Genomic DNA, 22,633 nt, shown 5'->3' on the forward strand with positions numbered 1-22,633 from the left:
GCACTCCAGGTTTTGTCACCCCAGGGGAGGGCCTCAGGAAAATTTTCTTGATTGGTGTGCCTTAGAAATCTGCAGTTGGGGAAGTCCTTTAAAAGTATGCCCCATGAATTGGTCACTCTCTACAAACTGATAGTAAGGCCCTATTGCTGAAGGTAACACTTCTCACTGAGCACAGAGAAGTTGAGCTGGTGCTTGAAGGTGTATGTCACAAACAATCCCACACCAGTTTGGAATTATTGGAATTATTGGGGAAAAAGGGTTATGTAACTGAGAGATTAGAGTCCACCATCAAGGAGATCAGTTATCTATGTAACTGACAGATGATACTCCATCATTAAGGAGAGCAAAGGTTATGTAACTGACACATTATATAGTCCACCATCAAAAAGGGGGTGGGGGTAAGTAACTGACAGATTATATTCTACTATTAAGGAGAGCAGGGGGGGTATGTAACTGACAGATTCTAGTCCATCATCAAGGAAAGCGAGGGTCTATTTAACTGAAAGATTATAGTTCACATTCAACGAGAGCAGGGGGGTTATGTAACTGACATATTATAGTCCACCATCAAGGAGAGGGAGGTTATGTAATTTACAGATTATAGTTCACCTCAAGGAAAGCAGGTTTATGTAACTGACAGATAGTCCACCATCACGGAGAGTGGGGGGGGGGGGTTATATAACTAACAGATGAGAGTCCTGCATCAAGGAGAGTGGTGGAATATGTAACTGACAGATCATAGTTCACCATCAAGGAGAGCGGGGGTCTATGTAACTGATGGATTATAGTCCATATTCAAGGAGAGCGGTTATCTATGTAACTGACAGATTATACTCTATCATCAAGGAGAGAAGGGTGCTTTGTTAACTGACAGAAGATAGTCCACCATCAAGGAGAAAGGGGGTCTATGTAACTGACAGATTACAGTCCACTATCAAGCAGATCGGGGATCTAAGTAACTGAGAGATGACAGTCCATCATCAAGGAGATCAGGGGTTTATGTAACTGACAGATGATAGTCCACCATCAAGGAAAGCAGAGGGCTATGTAACTGACAGATGATAGTCCATCATCAAGGAGAATGGGGTTATGTAACTGACAGATGATAGTCCACCATCAAGAAGAGCGGGGGGTTATGTAACTGCCATATGATAGTTCACCATCAAAGAGATAGGGGCAAGAGCTCAAGAACTGAAGTAGAGGCCATGGAGAAGTACTGAGTACAGACTTGCTCACCATGGCTTGATCTGCACCTTCTTCTAAAGCACAGGCCCTCCTGCTGTCCACACAGCCAGGATGTTCCTCCACTAATTAGCAGTGAAGAAAATGCTCCCACAGACCTTCTCACTGCCCCATCTGATGGAGATATTTCCTCAGACGAGACTGTCTTCCCAGGTATGTCTAACATTGTATCAAGTTCCCAAAACTATGACAGAGGGTATTTGGCCAGAGGAAGGAGACCAACATGGGAGTGGGAGACAAAAAAGGGAGAATAGAGGAGCAAATATGAGCAAAGCACAATTACACAGAGGTATAAAATATCAAACAAAACACACCATTTTATACACTAAAAAAATAAGCAAAAGAAAAGGAAATCTTAAGCAATATCCACAGCACAGCAGCCCCAGCTTCACACAAAACTGGTTAGGGACCTGGAAAGAACAAACATGGTCAGTGGTATCACAATTTGATCAATTTGATCAAAGGTAGCTGATCAATAGTGTCATTCATTTAAAGGAAGCACTGAAAAGCCCTGACAGAACAACAAGAACTGTACACACAATAGCAATGGCAAATTTAAGCCAGGTGGTGGTGGCACATGCCTTTAATCACAGCACTCAGGACGTAGAGGTAGGCAGATCTCTGTGAGTTTGAGGCCAGGCTGGTCTAAAAGAGCTCCAGGACAGCTAGGGCTGTTAGACAGAGAAACCCTGTCTTAAAAAAACAAAACAAACAAAAAAATGGCAAATTTAGGATTTATTCATATGAAAACTCAGGCTGCTCTTAACACAAATACAAATGCATGCTTCCAATAGTGTGAAAGAGATGAATTCATAAAACCTGCTAAGTAAATAATGAGTTTTGAATATATATATATATATATATAACCTGAAAAGTGCTCCTTCCAAAACATACCAAAAAGGGCAATAAATTAGTGAAAGGTTTTGTAAATGCGACAATAGTCCTACTCCAAACCCTCTTACCCACATAAATCATAGTCTCTGAATTCTAGAGAAGGAAGAAAGCAAAGTAAGCCCACGCTCATCTTAACTCTTGCTTCTTTAGCATGTGATGGTTTTCTACTACTCCTCTTAGCAGTGAGACTCCTGAGTGGGCCCTGCTGCACCACCCAGTACCCGACTCCTGAGGTTAGTCTCAAGGATGCCCCATTTGGTGTCAATCTTAACTAACTTTGTTTCCTCTAATCTGGACTTTTCTCCCATCAGTGGATAAGAACCTTTGCCTAGAATCCAGAGTCTAAATTTCGCATCTTTGCCAAGCATGATAATCTCAGCACTCAGGATGCTAAATCAGGAAGATTTGAGGCCAGCCTAGGCTACATAGGCAGACCTGCCCACCCCGCGCTTAAAAAATCAGTAAAAATAGACTTGCATTATGGCTAAGAATGGTCTCAGGCAATATTTAAAGTTACAGTTGGAAAACTCTGAACCCTCAAGGAAACTCTTGACAGTGGCCTCCTTGCCACACTGACTGCCCTGTATTTCTTCATAACCTCAAGCAGTACATGGCATCTGCTACAACTAGTGCATGAAGGAACAAGGAAGCTAGCTGGAGCTTTCAGTAACATGTGTAAAGGCAATACCCCAAAGTGGTGAGAACTTTGACCCACAGTAGCCACACAGGTGATCTAACAGTACCCACTGATAACAGATTTCTGTTTCACATACACATATGGAGCAGAAAAAAACTACCCTGTAGTCTCCAGAGACAGCTCAGAGTAGGCTAAGTTGATAGTTTTTTACAATAGACAAAAAGAGATAAAGGGCAGAGGCCCAAGGGTAATCCCAGTCTGCCCAGATATCAGGCCAGAATTCACGAGACCCCTCCAAAGAAACTAGAACCCAAATGATGGCCTTTTGGAAGGAAAAGGAGTCAAACACCCATCTGAGAAGTTATACTAGAAACCATTCACACAGGGTGGTTATGGCTGGCTTGGGTTGGACGGAGGGAGAAGACCCACCCACTTACAGCTGTGTAGAATGTTCCTTCTGTAACCAGGTGAGGCTTTTCCAGTCACTTTGCCACCTCTCACACCACACTCGCACATCTTAACAATAAATGACTAATGGAGCACACACCAAAAGAACCACAATCATGAATCTGAACAGATCATTTTACATTCATGTTGATAGCAGCCCTGTGAGTAATAGTCAAAGATACAAACAACCCATCCATGGATATTACATGCAAAATATAGTAAATACATACAACTGAATAATATTCAGCTTCAAGAGGAAAGACACTTCTAATATTCTACAACATGGTAGAATACTGAAGACATTATAAGGACTGCAATAATCTGGTCACAAAAGGACCCAAATGTATGGCTACAAATCTATGGAACCTTAGAATAGTCAAAGCCACAGAAACAGTATCATGGTAGTAGGAGTTGGAAAAGAGGAAAATGGAGAGTTACTATTTAATAGAACAAAGTCAGTTTTGCAAGAACAAAGTTCTCTAGATGGATAGAGGTGATTAAAGCACAAAATGTGATTTTACTTAATGCCACAGAAATGCACCATTGAAAGCAGTAAAGATAGGACAGTTCGGTGGCGTGCACCTTTAATCCCAGTATTTTGGAGGCAGAGGCAGGTGGATCTCTGTGAGTTCAAGGCCAGCCTGGTCTATATAGTAAGTTTCAGGTCAGCCAGGACTACACAATTAGACTGTCTAAAAAAGTGATTAATCAACATAAAACCAGATACACTAAACCTGATAGAAGAGAAAGTGAGGAATAGCCTTGAACACATTAGCGCAGGAAGCAACTTCCTGAACAGAACACCAATAATGCCGACACTAAGACTGACAATCAACAAATGGGACCTCATGAAACTGACAAACTTATGTAAGGCAAAAGACACTGTCAAAAGACAAAATGGCAGCCTACAGAATGGGAAAAGATCTTCACCATACCCTCACCATGACAGAGAAATAATATCCAAAATATATAAAGAACTCAAACTAGACATCAAAAAATAATCTAATTTAAATGGGGTAAGGGGCTGGAGAGATGGTGCAGTTAAGAGCACTCACTGGCTGCTCTTCCAGAGGTCCTGAGTTCAATTCCTAGCAACCACATGGTGGCTTACAGCACCAAGACATCTGGTGCCCTCTTCTGGCCTGCGGGCACACATACAGACAGAACGCTGTATAAATAATAAATAAACCTTAAAAAAGATGTAACAGGAATTCTTTAATAAATAAATAATAATGGGGTACAGATCTAAACAGAATTCTCAACAGAGGAATCTCAAATGGCTGAGAATCGCTGAAAGAAATGTTCATCACCCTTAACCATCAGGAAATGCAAATCAAAATGACTCTGATCCCATCTTACACCTGTCAGAATGGGTAGGATAAAAAACACAAAGGACAGCTCATGCTGGAAAGGATGTGGAACAAAAGAAACACTCTTCCACTGCTGGTGGGAGTGAAAGCGTGTACAGCCACTTTGGAAATTAGTATGATGGCTTCTCAGAAAATTGGTTATCAATATATCTAAAGACCCAGCAATACCAATTCTGGACACATACCCAAAGGATGGTCCACTATATCACAAGGACACTTGTACAAATAAGCTCATGGAAGTTTTATTTATAATAGCCAGAAACCAGAAACAACCTAGATGTCCCTCAACCAAAAAGTGGATAAAGAAAATGTCCTACATTTACACAATGGAGTATTTATTACTCAGTGGGAAAAAAAAAAACAAAAAAAACAAAGACATCAGGAAATTTGCTGGCAAATGGATGGAACTAGAAAAGATTGCCCTGAGTGAGGTAACCCAAACAGACCCAGAAAGACAAATATGGTATGTACTCATTCATAAGTGGGTATTAGCTGTAAAGTAAAGGATAACCAAGCTACGACCCACAGACCCAGAGAAGCTAAGTAATAGAGAGAGCTCAAGGGGGGGGGGGGTGCATGAATCTCCCTGTGAAGGGGAAATAGAATGGACATTGCCAGTGGACATGGGGAGGGGTCTGGATGGAGGGTGGTGATGAGAACAGGAAGGATAGGAGGAATGAAAGGAAAGAGTACTAGGAGAGACAACTAGAATCTGGGGGCATCGCATCTCTGGGATGAGCTAGAAACCTAGAGCAATGAAAAATCCCAGAAATTTGAAGGTGACCTTAGCTAAGACTCCTAGCAATGGGGAAAACAGAGCCTGAACCACCCACCTCCTGTAACAGGCAAGACTTCCAGGGTAGGGACTGGGACACCAACTCAGCCACACACCCTTTGAATTACAATTTGTCCTGTCTACAAGATGTACCAGAGTAAAGATGGCACAAAAGTTGTGGGAGTGACCAACTAGTGACTGGCACAGCTGGAGATGCATACCCTGAGAGGGAAGTTATCCCTGAGGGCCAGGAGCCAACCCCAGAGACCTAGGATTGGACCAAACACAAATTGGAAAAAAAATCAGTGAAATGACTGCTGATAATATTCTGCTATATCTATAGATTTATGCCAAGCCTAACTGTCATCAGAGAGGCAAAATCCAACAACTGATGGCCTCAGACACAGAGACCCACAGTCAAACATTAGATAGAGCTCAGGAGATCCTGTGGAATAGGGGGAGGAAGGATTGTAGGAGCCAGTGGTATTAAGAACACCGCAAAAAAAAACCCACAGAACCAACTAATCAGGGTTTACAGGGGCTCACAGAGGCAGAACTGACAAGCAGAGAGCCTGCATGGATCTGACCTGGAACCTCTGCATATATGTTAGTTAGGTGACTTGGTCATCATGTGAGAGACTCTGAACAGGGAGAGCAGAAGCTGCCTCTGTGTTCCCTGCTTTTGGGACCCTTTCCTCCTACCGAATTGCCTCATCCAGTCCTATTAGGAGAAGAGGTGCCTAGTCTCACTGCAACTTGATATACTATGGGTGGCTGATCTCCATGGGAGGCCTACCTGTATCTGAAGAGAAACAAAGGAAGAGGAACTGATGGGATGGGGGATGGGGGAAGGAGAGGAAACTTTGATTGGGATGTAAAAATTAAATAAACAAAAAAGTGGTTAAGATGGTAAATTTTCTGACCTGTATTTTACTGATTTTTAAATGCATATTAAAATTTGAGATTTTCTGTCAAAAACAGACTAGTGTAGGAAAGGTGGTAGTTACCATTATTAACCAATACCTGCCAACTACCGTGAAAAACTATGCTAAAGCTTGAGTGTGGCTTGATTCTATAGCAGTTGCTTAGAGTGGATGAAGCCCTTGGTTTGATCTCCAGTTCTGGAAAACAAAATATCTTGTTATTTAAGCTATAGCAACAGACAACTGTAAAAGTAAGAGTATACTGAGCTTAAGGCCAGCCTGGGCAACATAATAAATTTTTGTCTCCAAAAGCTACTGAAATTATACTAGATCACAATTAAGACAGAGACTATGTGGTAGTAGACTCCACCTATGAAAAGATAAAATGTCCTTATCTACTCCTATGTATTTGACACAAAAAAGGAGTAGAAATATACACAGATGTCAACATTAGCTATATTCTGAAGGTTGGCATAATTTTTAGTGTTGCCACAATGATAAAAATCCAGAATCACCCAGGAAATGGACATCTAGGCATGCTTGTGAGGGATTATCCTCATTACATTGACTAATGTGGGGAAGATCCATCTTAACTGTCTGAGAACCCAGGACTGCACAGAGCAAGTAAGCACACTAGTGCACACATATCAATTACTCTCTTCTATCAGTGGACCATGATACCTTTGCTTGCAACCTCATGATGGACTAGGAGCTAAAACACCCTTTGCTTATGTGTGCTGTCAAAAGTGAAAAAGAAACTAAGGGAGCTGGAGAAATGGCTCAGCAGTTAAGAACAATGACTGCTCTTCTAAAGGAGCTGGATTCAATTTAAGCACCCACACTGCAGCTAATAACAGTCTGTAACTGCGGTTCTAAGGGATCCAACTCTTCGTTCTGGCCTCTAACAGCATCAGGCATGCACATGGTGTACAGAGACGCATGCAAGCAAAATATTCATACAAAGAAAATAAAAATAATTTCAAAAACCCAAGTAAGAAACTAGGCTTCTTTCTAGCTTCATAATTTTTTACTTTTTAAAATAATGAACATCCATTACTCTTATAATTAGGTAGAAAGACAATAACACCAAGACCCCCCAAAAAATTCAAAGGAAAACAAGTATTTATTCAGTTCTCAAATGGAATTGTTTGTATGATTAATACAAAAATGAAGGAAAAATTATCACACCAGAAAAGAGCAATTTATTTTATTACATTAAAAGGTAACACCCATAATATGACCACACAAACTCAAGACAACTAAAAATGCAAAACTCAACTGTCACACAGAGAGAGTAATGGCTCATGTCACTAATATGCAAAGAATCAGAAGTCAAAGCAGGATACAACTTTTACCTATTATTTTGGAGCACAGGCTTGCTTTCTCGATGCTATGGTTTTCATGTATAGGCTTGTTGACTTTGTTTTCTAACTTTAGTATGAAACTAACTATAGCAGCAATAGAGGACAAAACAGCTGCTATCGATGACTCGGCAGTGAGAGACCATCCTATGGTAATACTTTGAAACACAACATTTTACTCACAAAGTTGATCATAGCATTATGTGTAATACTAAAAATTTGGAAATAACCTAAATTTCCAACAACTAAAAGAAGGTTAAGAAAATAACAATAAAACTATACAATAAAATATATTATCAGCAATATAAAATATCTGCGAAAGCCACTAAAAACCATACAAAATATTTAGAGAAAATGTAAGAACAGAAATTGCATTATAAAGAATATAGAGGATCAAGAAATGACAAACATTCATACCCCCAAAACGACAAGATATTACATGACAATCTCAGGATAAAACACTCAGACATCTTCTTGTGTTTTATTACATTTCTGATTTCCAATTTTTCTATAATTAACACATAAAATTCATAATGATAAAAAGTGCCTTTTAAAAAGTGAAGTAAATAGAAGATTTTTTTAAAGCATTCAGTTTCTCTATAATACAATCTAAAAAGTCCCGGAAGCCTCAGCCTCTAAGCAGTGGGGGTAGGGGAGCCAGGCCATGAAGAATGACCATGAAGGGGTTGGAGCAAAGAAGTGAGGGCACAAACTAGAAGGGCCAGGGAGGCAGGAATTGGCAAGGAAAAGTTAGCCAAGGAAAGGGGCATTGTGGAGCCAGGGAAGACTCTGACTGCTCAGCGGAGGTCTTTCTAGACCCTTAGTAGGCACTGACGGTGTTCTCAAAGGGCAGGGTCAAGAGGGATTTTTTAGGAAGACACATGGATTCCTCAAGGAACAGGGGAGGGAAAAGGGGGGGAGGTAAACAATTTCGGAAGGAGAGGAAAAAGGAGAGAGGCAATGGTGATGAGAATGAAAGGAAGAGGCTGATGGTCACAGCAAACACCCTACTCTATGCCTAAACAAAACATAGTTTGCTCATTGTGGGCAAATGCACGACAGTAGGAACCTGCCAATCAGTTGGAATCCAGGATAGTTCTGTGCAGTAGAACTATCTGCTATGATGGAAAAGCTCTAAGTCTAGCTACTGAGCACTTGAATTATGATGTACCGGAAATTATTTAAAATGTTATTTCATGTTAATGAATTTAAATTTGAATAATCACAAATGTCTTGTAACTACTAAGTGTATAGCACCACTGGGCTTATGACTTCATCAGAGGCAGAATTTGGAGGAGGCTGACACTAAAACTGTGCTTCAGGAGATAAAATAAGAAAACTGAAATGTATATACTATGCTCAAACAGAAACAATAAATGAATGTAAAATAAAAAAAAAACCTGTTATCAAAATCTGTCCCTATAACTGTGGAGTAGAAGATGAAGCTAAGCAAGATAAAAACATGCTGTAAAGCACTTCTAAACTAAATTGTAAAAATGGCACTGAGTGAATACAATGAGAGCAATAAAGATGAAGAACAAGAAGAAACTGAAATAAACCATCTACAAAAGCCAGTTTCTAGATGAGAGGCAAATGTAGGGATCAGGAGAGACAAATGGGACCATCAATCCCCAAATACAAATTGCTGTTGCCAAGACAGTCACTTGATTGCTCAGCTACCCCTCTACTGTAGGCCAACTAGTAAAAACAATCTGTCTTTGAGATTTTACAGACTTAAAAATAATATCTTGGCTTTTGGGTTACAATTTAATATACAAGAGTAATTAAATCTACTTAACTATTTGCTATATTTTGTGTTAAAAACTTTACTTTGAAAGACTGAGGCATTTTTAAGGAGAAAATTATTGAAATTACTCATTTAATAGAAGACTAAAAGCACTGTATGTTAGAAAGCTGTTGACTAATGATAACTGAACAATTTTCAGCACATTATAGAGTTGACTTTTTTAACAAGGGTAGGTAATGAAATAACCTTATCCCTACTACATACCTTTCTTATTACTTCCATATTTAGGGAATATGCCGGGAATACAGAAGTACATTGTGAAAATTACTTATACCCTAAAGTTTCCACAAGCCATAAGATAATGTACACTTCATAAGTTTATGTTTTCTTTACCAAAAAAGTAGAAGCAGAATAGATCCTGCCTCCAGGATAAGTGGGTATTTGCAATTCTCTAACTAGGAATAGGAATATGGATGATTTTGAATGATTCAAATCATGGGTATAGTTACATTTTAAATGCTTTTCATTGTGAATAACAGACTTTTTAACAGACACCAAGTTCAGGAGTTATACTATTTACTAGCAAATTATTATTTGGGTCACCAAGTATTGAAATAGTTAACTGAATTTTGTACCTTTATCCATACTTTACTAAGCACTACTTATTTAATGAAGAAATGCTGCATTAATAATCCCATGTGTATTTTACCTTTCATTTTGAAATCTGTAGTCTTATAAACAAAAGTTGATCACAGACCACATAGAAGTTGCTTCTAGAAATATTACTTAATTTCATATTTGAGAAAGAAATAAATCCCATGTTAGCATGTTTTGACTACACTGGGCTACCTAAGATATATGGTTACTTTTTAAAATGTACTAAATTCAACAAGCAAATTATTTCTTTAGTACAGTACTATTCTTGGCTACCATGGATTGTACATAAAAAGGTATGATTACATTTTGTTAAGTTCACTTTTTTACTTACTTAACCTAAAGGATGAGTGCTTTGAAAATGGAAGCCTCTTAGCCTAGCCTAAATCCAATGATCATTTATAACTTAAGAAGAACTAAATGAAAAGATTTGTCTGCCACATAGTCCTAAGCCAAATTGATGATGCTGTTTTGATTGCTACCCACTCAGGTTATGTCTAATACAATAAGTAGTAAAAGACAGCCACCTCTAATGCCACCTTTCATGAGACAGAAGGGGGCAAGAGGACACATATGCGGTCCTCTGAGGCTGGCAGAACTCAAGGCTTCAATGAGTGGGGAAGATCTCCATGTTGGGAGTCATTATATACATTGTGATCTTGCAGTGGGTCAGAATCCACAAAATAGAGTTCCCCTGCATGGATGTCAGAAAAATTAGCCAAAAATTCAGCAGGATTAAACCCAACCCACACTGTATACCTATAGTCTATGGTGCGTATAGAGTAGCCCATGATCTTTATATCTTTTAAGCTTGGCTTGTCAGAATTCCACTGAGGGGAATCTGCAGGCCGGGGGTACTGACTATAGGCAATCGACTCCCGGGGATTACCAAGAAAGTGTGGATCCTCTTCCAAGTCATGGAGCTGCAAATGCCTCTGGAGATTCTGGCCTTCTCTGCACAGCTCAACATGAAAAGAAGGGATGGGGCACCGAGGAGGAACTTGTAGTCCGGCAAGTCCAGCAAGTGTGGGAAAGAGAGATACAAGTTCCACAAGGTCCATGACGTGCCCACCTGAAACAGGAAGCATCACAGCTTGGTCTGGTATACCGCAGAGCCAACCAAACCAGAGCCATTCTGAGCACCACCTGATACCCATTTCATTTTCATATACAACATCCAATTTTTAGAAAAAGAAGCTTAGACATGCTACCTCTCCAGGACGTTTCCCTTCACTAACAGTCCAGCCTATGCAATAACAGGATGTAAAATGAAGTGAAGGTGTTTCTTGCCTGCTGGAAGCATTTTTAAACTACTTAAATTTTGGAGCCAAATAATTGATCCAGACAAGTTCATTCAATTACAGCTCTACCCATGGTGTAAAAGTCTGTTGAAGATTATTCATTTCTAAATATTTGCATTTGATTCATATTTTGTTTTTATTATGGTAAAATACACAAAACTTGAGAGTCACGACTCAACCATGTTTTAGTCACAATACACGTATTCACATTGTGTCAACATCATTATCACTTCTGCAATTCATTTTATATCACTGTCCCCACCACCTCAGCCCTTAACTCTTCACTAAAACCAAACAATGGTTGTCCATTTTTATGCCACTATCAACTGAGGACACTCATTCTACTTTCTAGCACTATGAATTTGACTACTAGACTATAAGAGATATCTCATGGGAATGGTCTCAGACCACATTTGATCTTTGTGCCTGGCTTAATTCACTTAACATGAGTCCTCAAGTTTCATCTATTCTATAGGATACACTGGCATTTCCTTTCTCTTAAAGGATGAATAATATTCTACTGAATGCATATATCACATTATATATATCTACCATAGACTGAGAGCAGTCTAGAGAAGGAGACTCACCACAAGCTTACAGGCCATCTCTTAGAATTGCCAAGCTCCCTTGTAACTTATGTCGAGAACTCTAGGGCCATAGCTTTTATGAGTCATCAACCATGTTCATGTGGGCTATTCAGTAATGCAGCTGCTTCTAAGTCATCAGTGCTCCTGTGAGGATTCTCTCACCCATCTTCCTATTAGTAACCCCAATAAAACTCACTGATTCACCAAGTTAGGCTTTGGTGAAATTGTTACTTTGGTCTGTTGTGGGTTCCCTTTCCGGGGGTGAGTAGATGTGTGTGCACATATGTATTGCGTCTCCCTAGAAAAAGCCTCTCATACAAAAAAACACCACTATGAAAGTAGAAGGCAACATGACCACATCTATACATCATTGGAAAAAAACAATCTAGCCAAGAGGAACTAGAACTGTGGGATGTTGCACAGAAAGAATGGTCTGGATACTTGTCAAGAGGAAGAAGAGATGAGAAAGCAATCCAGTCATGGAAGGCCTTGATAGCCATTGTAAAGAAATTTCCTCAGTGAGATGGGCACACAGGAGGGCTGGATTTTGGAGGTTCCGTTTTTGGTTTTAACTTTCACCTTTACAGTGCTAGGGATAAAAGTCAAGGCTCAGTCCATTCAGATAGGAACTCCACCATTGAGCTATAGCCCTACCTCTGCTTTGAGTTTCAAAATTGTTACTTGAGAAGGAAACAGTCTAAGGCACAAACAAGGAGACTTCAGAAACTTGCTACACCAGAAGGCTGGTGGCAGTGGAACTGAGGAGAATGGGCAGAGACAGATTCTGAATGAAAAGGAGCATGCTTGCTGATGGACTGCATAGTACATATGGAATAAAGAAAAAAGATAGGTTGAAAAGACTCCGAGTTTTCTTTTTTCATTACCTGGGATTCAAACCAGGTCCTTATGCATGCTAGGCAAATGTTCTACCATTGAGCTAGATCCTGAGCCTGAATTTTGATTTTTGAGTTGAGTTCTCAGTTAGTTACAGAGACTGGCCTTGAATTCAATCTGTATCTCAGGCAGGTTTTGAGCATGTGATCTCTATACCTCAGACTCTCAGTAGCTATGATTACAAATCTCTCTACAGGATTTTTTTTGTTGGTTAGTTTGAAGATTATTTTTTGGAGGGGGGGAGGGTCGTGGCTGGAGGTGTTTCTTTGGTTTGGGGGCCAACAAGTTTCAAAAAGTCCTATCAGATTTGTCCCAGCAATAAAGAATCAAGCTCATGCCTTGAAACTCTAACTTTTCTCTTGGTGTTGAGAAAGAAACATAGAGCATGAAACATACAAAATTAAAAGTGCAAAAAGAAAATTGGATGATATAAGCAAACTCAGAAATCTAGAAAGGCCAGAATGATGATCTAAAACCATGATCAATTTACATAGCAATGAACATAAAGTGCAAGACATGGGTGTTAAAGATGGAGCCCAGGGCCAGTCAGTCTAGAAAAGGGAACACCTGACTTAGTGTAGCTCACAGAAAAGCACTCTGAAAAGAGAAATGTCACTGGAAGTATGTAACTGGCGCCTGAAAGTGTACCAGACAGGTAAAATCAGGATATAACTCTCAAGAACTTACATCTGCCACTTCACACAAGCAGGAAGAGTGCCTGTTTTTCAAGGCTTTGAAGGCATAGTATGTAGAAATAAAAGTAAATGCCCTTTGCTGCTGGGGGTACAGAGCAGATTAACCTGGTGTGTTTTAGTAGATCAATGAGCTCCAAAATGGAAAACACCTCTCAGTAAGCACTGGGTCCCCCAAAAAAGCATGCACACGAAACATTCCACTCATATGTTGGAGAGACTTTGTCTCAGCAGGCTACAGATACTTCTTCTAAGGTCTGACATGTTGCTGTCACTTCCAAACAGCCCTCCCCACATTGGGAATATCACTTGCTCCTTGGACCCTCTATAATTTCTAAGGGCCCCGATATACAATGACCATTCTTGTCAACTCTGGCTCTGCCATGCATTCTTAACCTAGTACATGGGAGATGCTTAAAAAATATATGAACACTAAACAATATTGAGAATGAATTCCAACACACCACAAAGTAGGACAGCTAGTTGTCTGATAAAGTAATTCCCATCTAAACCAAAGGTGCTCTCACTGCAAGGCATTGTCATTTCTGTGTGTTTATACCTGGATCCATTGATTCTGAGGTGGGATCAAAAGGGTCCTGGTAAGGAAAAAGCTTCTCGCCTGCTCCAGGAAGTGGGGCTGTCTTTCCAGGAACATAGAACATCAGTGGCACACGTGTAGTGATGTCAAAATTGCTGTATTTAGCCCATTCTCCATGTTCACCTAGGGCCCACCCTGGGCCATAAAAAGCACATAATGAAAGAGAATTAGTAACAATATTATGGTTTGTTTACTTTAGATAAAATTTCATTTCTCAATGTAAAGAGCAGAGAACACTAAAGCTGATATCTTAAGGAAATTCCTCTAGAATTATAAAGGCTAGTTCACATAAATGCTGCTTTATTAGAAGGCAGATATCTGTCCACAAAGAAGAAACCTTCAAATGGAACAAACTTAAATTCTCAAACTATAGAATCTTTTTTTAAGTAACTAGAAATTCACACACACATTGAATTTTATCTGTTCAAAAGGCTCCAAATACATGCATCTCTCCTGCCAAGCCAAGTACCTGTCCACACTTTAGTACCTATTAGGCACCTGCTCTACCACTCAACTGTACTGAGCAGCTCTTCCTGGATGATAGGGTCCTAAAAGCTAGTCATTCCACTACCTTGCCCTGTGTCCTAACTCTTGGCTATGACATGGACTTCAAGTTCTTAATACTGAGGTTGTATGACTGAAGAGCTACAGAACTATGCACAGATAAGAATATCTTATTTCTTGCATATCACCATAGAACCTCCACCTGACGATAGATGAAGAAAATGACAGAGCCCCACATTGGAGCACCGGAATGAGCTCCCAAGGTCCTGATGAGGAGCAGAAGGAGAGAGAACATGAGAAAGAAAGTCGGGACCGTGAGGGAACCTCCAGCTGGCGACAGATGGGGAAGGTGACTGAGCCCCACATTGGAGCACTGGACTGAGCTCCCAAGGTCCTGATGAGGAGCAGAAGGAGCGAGAACATGAGGGAGAAAGTCAGGAACGAGAGGGGTGCGTTCACTCATGGAGACAGTGGGACAGAACTAATGGGAGATCACCAACTCCAGTTGGAATGGGACTGATGGATCATGCGACCAAACCCGTCTCTCTGAATGTGGCCAACAGCGGGGGCTGACTGAGAAGCAAAGGACAATGGCTCTGGGCTCTGATTCTTCTGCATGGACGGGCTCTGTGGGAGCCTTCTCAGCTTGGTCGATCACCTTCCTGGACCTGGCGGGAGTTGGGAGGACCTTGGTCTTAGCATAGAGTGGGGAACCCTGATGGCTCCTTGGCCTTGAGAGGGAGGGAGGGGAGGTATGGGTGGAGGGGAGGGGAGGGAAGGGGGAGAAGGAGGGGAGGGAAGGGGGAGGAGGAGGGGAGGGAGGGGGGAGGAGGAGGGAAGGAGATGGAAATTTTTAAATATAAAAAAAATAAACCATGAGAAAAAAAATTAAAAAAAAAATAAAGAAGAATATCTTGAATTTTTTAAAGACATATCATGTACATTCATATGGGAAAGAAAAAATAATCCAAATTTTCAGTCCTGAGTATAAAAAAGAAATCTTCAGCATTCATTTAAAGTGTCCACTCTAAAAGATAATGTCCCAACCTACTTATATATGAGCAAGCTTTAAAGACATAAGTGAGTGACAATGATTGTATGTAAAGAATCTCATGTTATAAAAATAACCACAGACACTAAAAGCTGGAGTGAATTGAGGAAAGTTCAGGCATACCCCTGTACTTTATCACAGCCAAATTTGGTGACTTTTGCCAAGGGAGATTGCAGAGTCTAGCCTGCAAATTCCCTTATTCATTCTTCAAACAATGCTGGAGCTACAAACAAGTGTCAGAACTATTAAGAGATTATGGTCAAGAGGGAAGAGTGCTTACTGCTCTTGCAGAGGGCTGTAGTTCGGTTCCCAGGACCTATGTCTGGTAAATCACTTCCAGCTTGTCTCCAAGAATACCCGCACTCACACAGCAGATACTTATATAGACATACACACATAAATAAAGGTAAGATAAACTGGGGCTGAAGAGATGGCTCAGCAGTTCAGAACACTGGCTGCTCTTCCAGAGGATCTGGGTTTGAGTCCTTCCAGTACCCACATAGAGGCTCACAAGCAACTGTCTAACCCAATCTCTGGGGATCTGACTCTCTTCTGGCCATCTAAGGCACTGCACATATGTGATGTGCAGACATACATGCAATTTGGACACCCATATACATTTAAAAATCAAATAAATAATGATAATAAAATAACTCGAGAGAGAGGGGGAGAAAGGGGGATTATGGTCTTAGAACCTCATACTGATCTCCTTAGTAGTCTCCTACTCAGAAGGACATCATGTCATTGTGAATGTGCAAGAGCTCTGGCAATCTGTCCATCCTTCTGTCTGTGACGCTGGAGACATAAGACAGAAGTGTTCAAAAAGTCTGAAGGAGCTCAATAAGAAGTTTTCCAGATTATCACGTCTGTGGACTGGGTGAGGGGAAGCCCTGCTCTCTCCAAGACAAAGCAGCCCCAACCCAGTAGGTTTGTAGGGCACTAGCATAGTGGTCATATTGTTCCTGTGTAGCATGAAGCTAAAAGTTTGAGGGTTAAGAAGCTTAGGGGACACAAAAGTGAGGAAGTCCAGCAGTGGAACATCAGGAGTCAGCTCTGGGAAGTTTGACCGGTGTGCATGCACAGAACTAGCAGGGACATAAAGTGAGCTCTCATTTGGCATTCAAAATATGGAGTCCACAGGCCTTCACCAGCTCTGGCATCACCCAGGGCACAGCACTTAACCTAACCCACAACATTCAGTACAGAGCTATTGTTATTAGTTCACGGCTAAATAAATATTCTTCTGCTAAGCTTCTGTCTAGACTGCTACAACCAGGAACAAATATGTGAACAAATACAGAGATCAACAGACATTATGCAGAGTGAGAGACCCTGAAATACTCAGCCCTAAATGGGATGTCTCCATCAAATCCCTCCCTTCGGGATTCAGGAAACCCTGTGGAAGAGAAGGCAGAAAGAGTGTAAGAGCCAGAGGGGATGGAGGACACCAGAACAAGGCCCTCTGAATCAACATGATGAAAGCTCATAGGAACTCAGAGACTTGAGGCAGCAAGCACGGGGCTTAAACAGGTCTGTACCAGGTCCTCGGAGTATATATAATGGCTTCCAGTTTAATGTTTTTATGGTATTCCTGAGTTGCAAACAAGTGGTTCTGATTCTTGTGTATTCTCTTAGGCTCTTTTTCCACTGTTTTTCTTGTCCAACTCCAATGTGTTAGCTTTTAATTTATCTTATATTTTATTTTAATATCCCTCAGAAGCTGTTGGTTTTCTGATGAGAAACAGAAAGGGAATGAAATCAGATAGGAAGGGGGTGGGGAGGAACTGAGAGGAATAGAGGGAAGGGAAACTCTAATCAGGACATATTGTGTGAGAAAAAAAATCTGTTTTCATTAAAGGAAAAGGAAAAAATAAAAGATAAAAATATGTAAGAAAGAAAGCACATATCCCTGAGAGGCCAAGGGTTTGTCTTTAGACAAGAAGGAAGTAGAGAACCTCCACATAAATGTCTTCCAGATCGCTAGATTAGAAATGGCAGCTAAAACAATTTCCTCCAAGAAAGAGATGTTAAGGAAGGACAGTTGGATATATCATTGGAATACATGTGACAAAAAAGCAGAAGGAACCACATTAGTGGATGAAGGCAACCAGCTAGAAGAGGAGCAGAGGGTACAGGAGAAGGCAGCAGAGGGGAGGATTAATTTTAATAGAGAATAATGACATATATTTGACAATGCTGTAATGAAGCCTATATATATACACTTTTTAAAATGTGCATGAGGACTGGAGGTTGTTCAGCAGTTCACAGGAAGAGCACTTCCTGCTCTTCCAGAGGACCGAGGACCCAAGTTTAATTCCTAGCACTCATGTAAGGCAGTTCACAACTGTCTATGACTCCAGCAGCAGAGGATCTGAAACCCTCTTCTGTCATCTGCAGGCACTACTCATGTATACACACGCACGCGCGCACATGCGTGCGCGCACACACACACACACACAATTTAAAACATTAAGATACACCAAAGCAAACCCTCTCTCACATAAATGCAGGGTCATTAATGAAATCACAAAGATAAAAAGAAAAAAGATGTGGCACCTGCCTCCATTCTCATATATCCAAGATGGAGGGCCAAGAACAAGTAAATTGCTCTTAAAAGCTCCCCATGATCCTGAACTCAGAGCACTGCTGTTTTACACAACAGTATACCCCTGTGTATGTAGAAATTGTCCAACGTGTGCTTCACAGGAAATTGAGATGTTCAGTTCACCAGTGCACTGCAAAATGCTTACCATGATCAGAAGTGAAAGCAATAATTGTGTTGCTGGCCAGATGAAGATCATCCAAAGCGCTCAAAAGATGCCCAACCTGAGTATCCAAATAGGACACAGAAGCGAAGTAGCTCTGACGGATTTTCCGCTGCAAATGAAAAGAATATTACAAGAGTTAAAGCAACTTTAAATGCCTTGGCATACAAAGAGTATACCTGAACATCTCTCCCAATCCCAACCTCTCCATTGACTGATGATTTTCTTAGCCTAAGCCTAACATTCCTTTTCCTACCTTCTGCAGCCATTTGCTGCAGAGGCCAGACTAACAATCTGCAGGACCAAACTGACATGTCTGAAAGCAAATCAGCTTTCACTTTAGGATACATGTCATGACAAATGGATGGCATTAACTGCTCCTGTCTCTGGTATGCATATTCTGGAGTCTCTAGAAATGACCACTGAAACAGAAAATGATCCCTTAATCCTTGCATTTCCAGAGTCACCCATCCTCTGATGAGGAGGATGCCAAAGATACCACTCTGCTCCATTCAAGCCACCAGGGGACTTGAAACACTAGAAATCGATTGCCTCCCGGCCATGGACACCCAGAAATCCAAAATCAAGGCTTGGGGAGGCCATTTCTAAATGTTCTAGAGCAGTGGTTCTCAACCTTCCTAACACTGCAACCCTTTAATACATACAGTTCCTCATGTTGTGGTGACTCCTCAACCATAAAATTATTTCATTGCTACTTCATAACTGCAATTTTGTGCCATTATAAATTGTAATGTAAATATTTATGTTTTCTGATGGTTTAGGTGACCCCTGTGGAAGAGTCATTCAGCTCCCAAAGGGGTTGAGACCCACAAGTTGAGAACCACTGTTCTAAAGGTACCTGTGTTTCTTGGCTTGCAACAGTCATTACAATCTGTCTCCATCTTCACATGGAGCTCTTCCTGCATCTGTTTCTGTCTCTGTCCTTCCTACCTGATCTCCTTATCAGGACAACAGTCACATTGGGTTAGGGGCTTACCTGATCAGTATGAGTACATCTTAACTTAAAGCAGACTACATTCTGAGGTATAAAGAGTTAAAGAGTTCATTATAGCTTTCTGGAGGTGACACAAATTAACTCCTAATAATGACCCTGAGTAGGCCTCTCCTGTGCCCACTCTTACCCAGCAAGAAATGGCAATTGATTAACTTCATGGACCAAGGTATCAAGTGTAGCCCGTTTCTAACAAACTCTCAATGGGCAGAAGAATAAAGAAGGGCAACCCAAGAGGAACTGCTGGAACTGCTAGTCAGCCTACACCCACAAGTAAAGGAGCCATAAGCCTTTCCTGGACTGACTCCTGAATACTGTTCATGGGCCTTAAGGAAAATACTATTCTTCCTCCCAACTACACCCCAAGAAGTAAGAAACAAAAGAACTATTTACCAAATCAGCCCCATCTTTTACTATCCTCAGGGCCTCTGACTCATGAGATGGACCTGTGAGATATGCTACTTGTCATTGCTAGGGTAATGGCAGTCATGAGACTTGTCCCTTCATCTGCTTGCAGTGACAAACATCTATGCTTATAGAAGGATCATGCTGAATCTCTGCCTACATTTACTGTTTAGTAAATAAACTTTTCAGTCTGGAGCCTGGAGAACTTCAGGCAGACACCTCCTGCCTATGCTGGTCACAGAAAGAAGGCAATAAAGAAGCAAGGCAAGTACAATGCTCAGACCTATTAAGACACCTAGTTAATAAGGGTACAACTACAGATAAGTAAACATACACATTATGGGAAGGGCCAGGGTTGAGACATGTGAATGACCCTTCAAGTTAGTTGGTCTAGATAATCAGGATCACAGAAGGCTTCTAAAGCAACAGCTGTTATGCATACAAGAGAGTAGAGTCATGGAAGAACAGAGCTCATTTGGAGCTATGTAATGACATAGGAGGCAGACAAAAACAGTAGGGCCAGATGACATACACTTGGAAGTTCTTCAAGAAAGTGAAAGTCTCAGGCTGTAGGCCAAGAAGGTCTTTCAAGACATAGATGTAATGCAATATAGACTGCAGGTTAGCAAAAGTCTTATGGCAACAGCAGTCAGATTCTGAGGGCTTTAGACAAAATAGTATCAGGTCACTACTGGTCCCTAAGAAGAATTCAGCACAGTTGCTAAAAGAAAATCAGAAAGGCATGGGGTGTATACCTATAATCCCTGCACTTGGAAAGCGGAGGCAGAAGGATCACCATGCATTTTTGATCAGCTAGGTTTACAGAGTGAGACCTTTCTGAAGAAATGGGAAAAAAATAAAAAGCAAAATATACTACATTGGTCCAGAAAGATGTGTTCAGAGAACAGGGCAGAACAGGAATTTGGGGAGATCAAGCAGGTGTGGAGACAGGTAAGAAACATGGTGTCAGAGAAAGATGAGAAAGCCAAGGGTGACAAAATTTCAGTCAGCAACAGCATGATTTGCTCCCATTTGATAGGAGACAGTGCAAGAGGAAGGAGAAAAGGTAAAGTAGGGGTAGTGGCCTAACTACATGGAAAACAACAGAACCAGGGTCTCCACAATCATCAACCTGGGAGTCACTCACAAGAAGGAGGCTTGTGTGTCAGAAAGTCAGGAGGGACGCCTAGGCTGGAGTAGATCTTGGGTTAATCTAATAACAGGGCTCAGATGAGGCTAACTATAGGGAGAATGGGAAGAGAGGCCAAGGTGAGGGCTGAAAATGACAAAGAGCAGTGCCTAAGTGGGAGATATAGGAGGGTCCTGCTATGCATACTGAAATAGAGGGGGGACCTGGAAAGGCTGGCAAGGAAGTAGAGGAGTCAAATAGTCCCATATTAGATTGGTGAACAATGACAAAGTAGCACTGAGCTCAGGGAAGGTGAAGACTTAGAAGACAGAGTTGGCCAATAAGGTCAGAATCTGCCACAGTGAGAACTCTTAGTGATCGAGGAAGGCAAAAACCCACGCAAATCAGGAAGATCATGGATACAGCCAGAATAGATTACTCTTCATTGCCCTCAAACAATAGTTGAGGGAGCAGAGCAGCAAACAGAAAGAGAAGAAAATAGGGCAGAGATGAGAGAAACGGTATTTATGACGATAACAGGAGGTGAGTAAAGAGGCTACAGTAGGAATAGACCTCACCAAAGAAGCAAAGAGCCCACCTGGGCAGCTGAGAACCTCTGCTTAGTAGCAACACAATTATTGCTTTCATGATAAGCATTTTGCAGTGCACTGGTAAATTGAACATCTCAATTTCCTATGAAGCACACGTTGGACTGAGATGAACCTAGCACACAGCTTATACCATGAAAGACCTAATTAACAGCGCCCCTATACAGCAGGAAGAAGTTTGGAGAGAAATACCTACGCCCATATTCCCAAATATTGTTTATAAATGTTCTTTTACATTTAAAGGGGGATATGATATAGATATGAATAATTTGCATTGGTATAAATCTTGGTTTACTGATAGAAATTTAAGGTCAATTTTGTTATATGTATATGTATTTATGTTCTTGATTAAGGTATTGTGATTGTGTAGTTCATTTAAAAATGTAATGTATAATTAGGAAATATAGGTTGTTAATGGATAATCATCAATAATAGTCAAGCTTGTAGTCATGTTAGTTAGATTTTCTAGATGTGCATAGATATATTTTAGATAGGCATTCTTCATATCTTTCAAAGACTACAGAATATGGCATTTAATGTTTTAATAACTTAGGGCTTTTCATGACAATAAGACACGTCTGCTCCTGGCAGCAACAATCTACTTCAAGAGGAAGATGGGCGTCGAAGAGGCTCCTTATGGAGTTGGTTAGCCGTATGAGCAAGAAACTGCTCTTGCCTGGACTGATGCATAAACTGAACACAAAGAACCCGCAGAGAGAGGACTGCTGAACTTGCCTAACGGTGAGATGGTCCTTCGGGGGTTCCTGATTCATGAAAGAGTCTGCGAGACATTCTGCAGAATACAGAAGAAAGTGAACTGTCTTTGAATTTTCCTGCTTCATGGAAATGTCTGCTGGATACTATGGGCCTATAGGCGGAAGATGGATGCCCCAATGGTACAAAAGAACTCTGGGTGACTGTACAGGCAGCGAGATGTCTCTGTCATTTCTAGAGTTTTGTAAGTTGCTTACTTCTCATTTACTTAGGTAATATATCCTTCTGGAGTCTTTGATGGAGTTGAAGAATAGATAGTTATA

The 22,633-nt window shown here is 40.9% G+C and overlaps 1 protein-coding gene across 4 annotated transcripts in view; it reads right to left on the reverse strand.

Annotated features, from left to right (window-relative positions):
- Ids (iduronate 2-sulfatase) overlaps positions 1–22,633 on the reverse strand; it is a 62,843-nt gene that overhangs the window by 31,628 nt on the left and 8,582 nt on the right. For 3 of the 4 annotated variants that reach the window (XM_038316896.1, XM_038316894.1, XM_038316895.1), the window contains exons 7-9: positions 18,428–18,554; positions 14,084–14,257; positions 10,940–11,122 (exon numbers count right to left, since the gene is read on the reverse strand). In XM_038316896.1, coding sequence (XP_038172824.1) covers positions 10,940–11,122; positions 14,084–14,257; positions 18,428–18,554 — 484 coding nt within the window. Of the gene's footprint in view, positions 1–7,467; positions 11,123–14,083; positions 14,258–18,427; positions 18,555–22,633 lie in introns of those variants that run through there. The other variant, XM_038316893.2, reaches the window with a different exon arrangement.

This window comes from Arvicola amphibius, chromosome X (genome assembly GCF_903992535.2).
Source record: "Arvicola amphibius chromosome X, mArvAmp1.2, whole genome shotgun sequence".
Classification (NCBI taxonomy): domain Eukaryota; kingdom Metazoa; phylum Chordata; class Mammalia; order Rodentia; family Cricetidae; genus Arvicola; species Arvicola amphibius.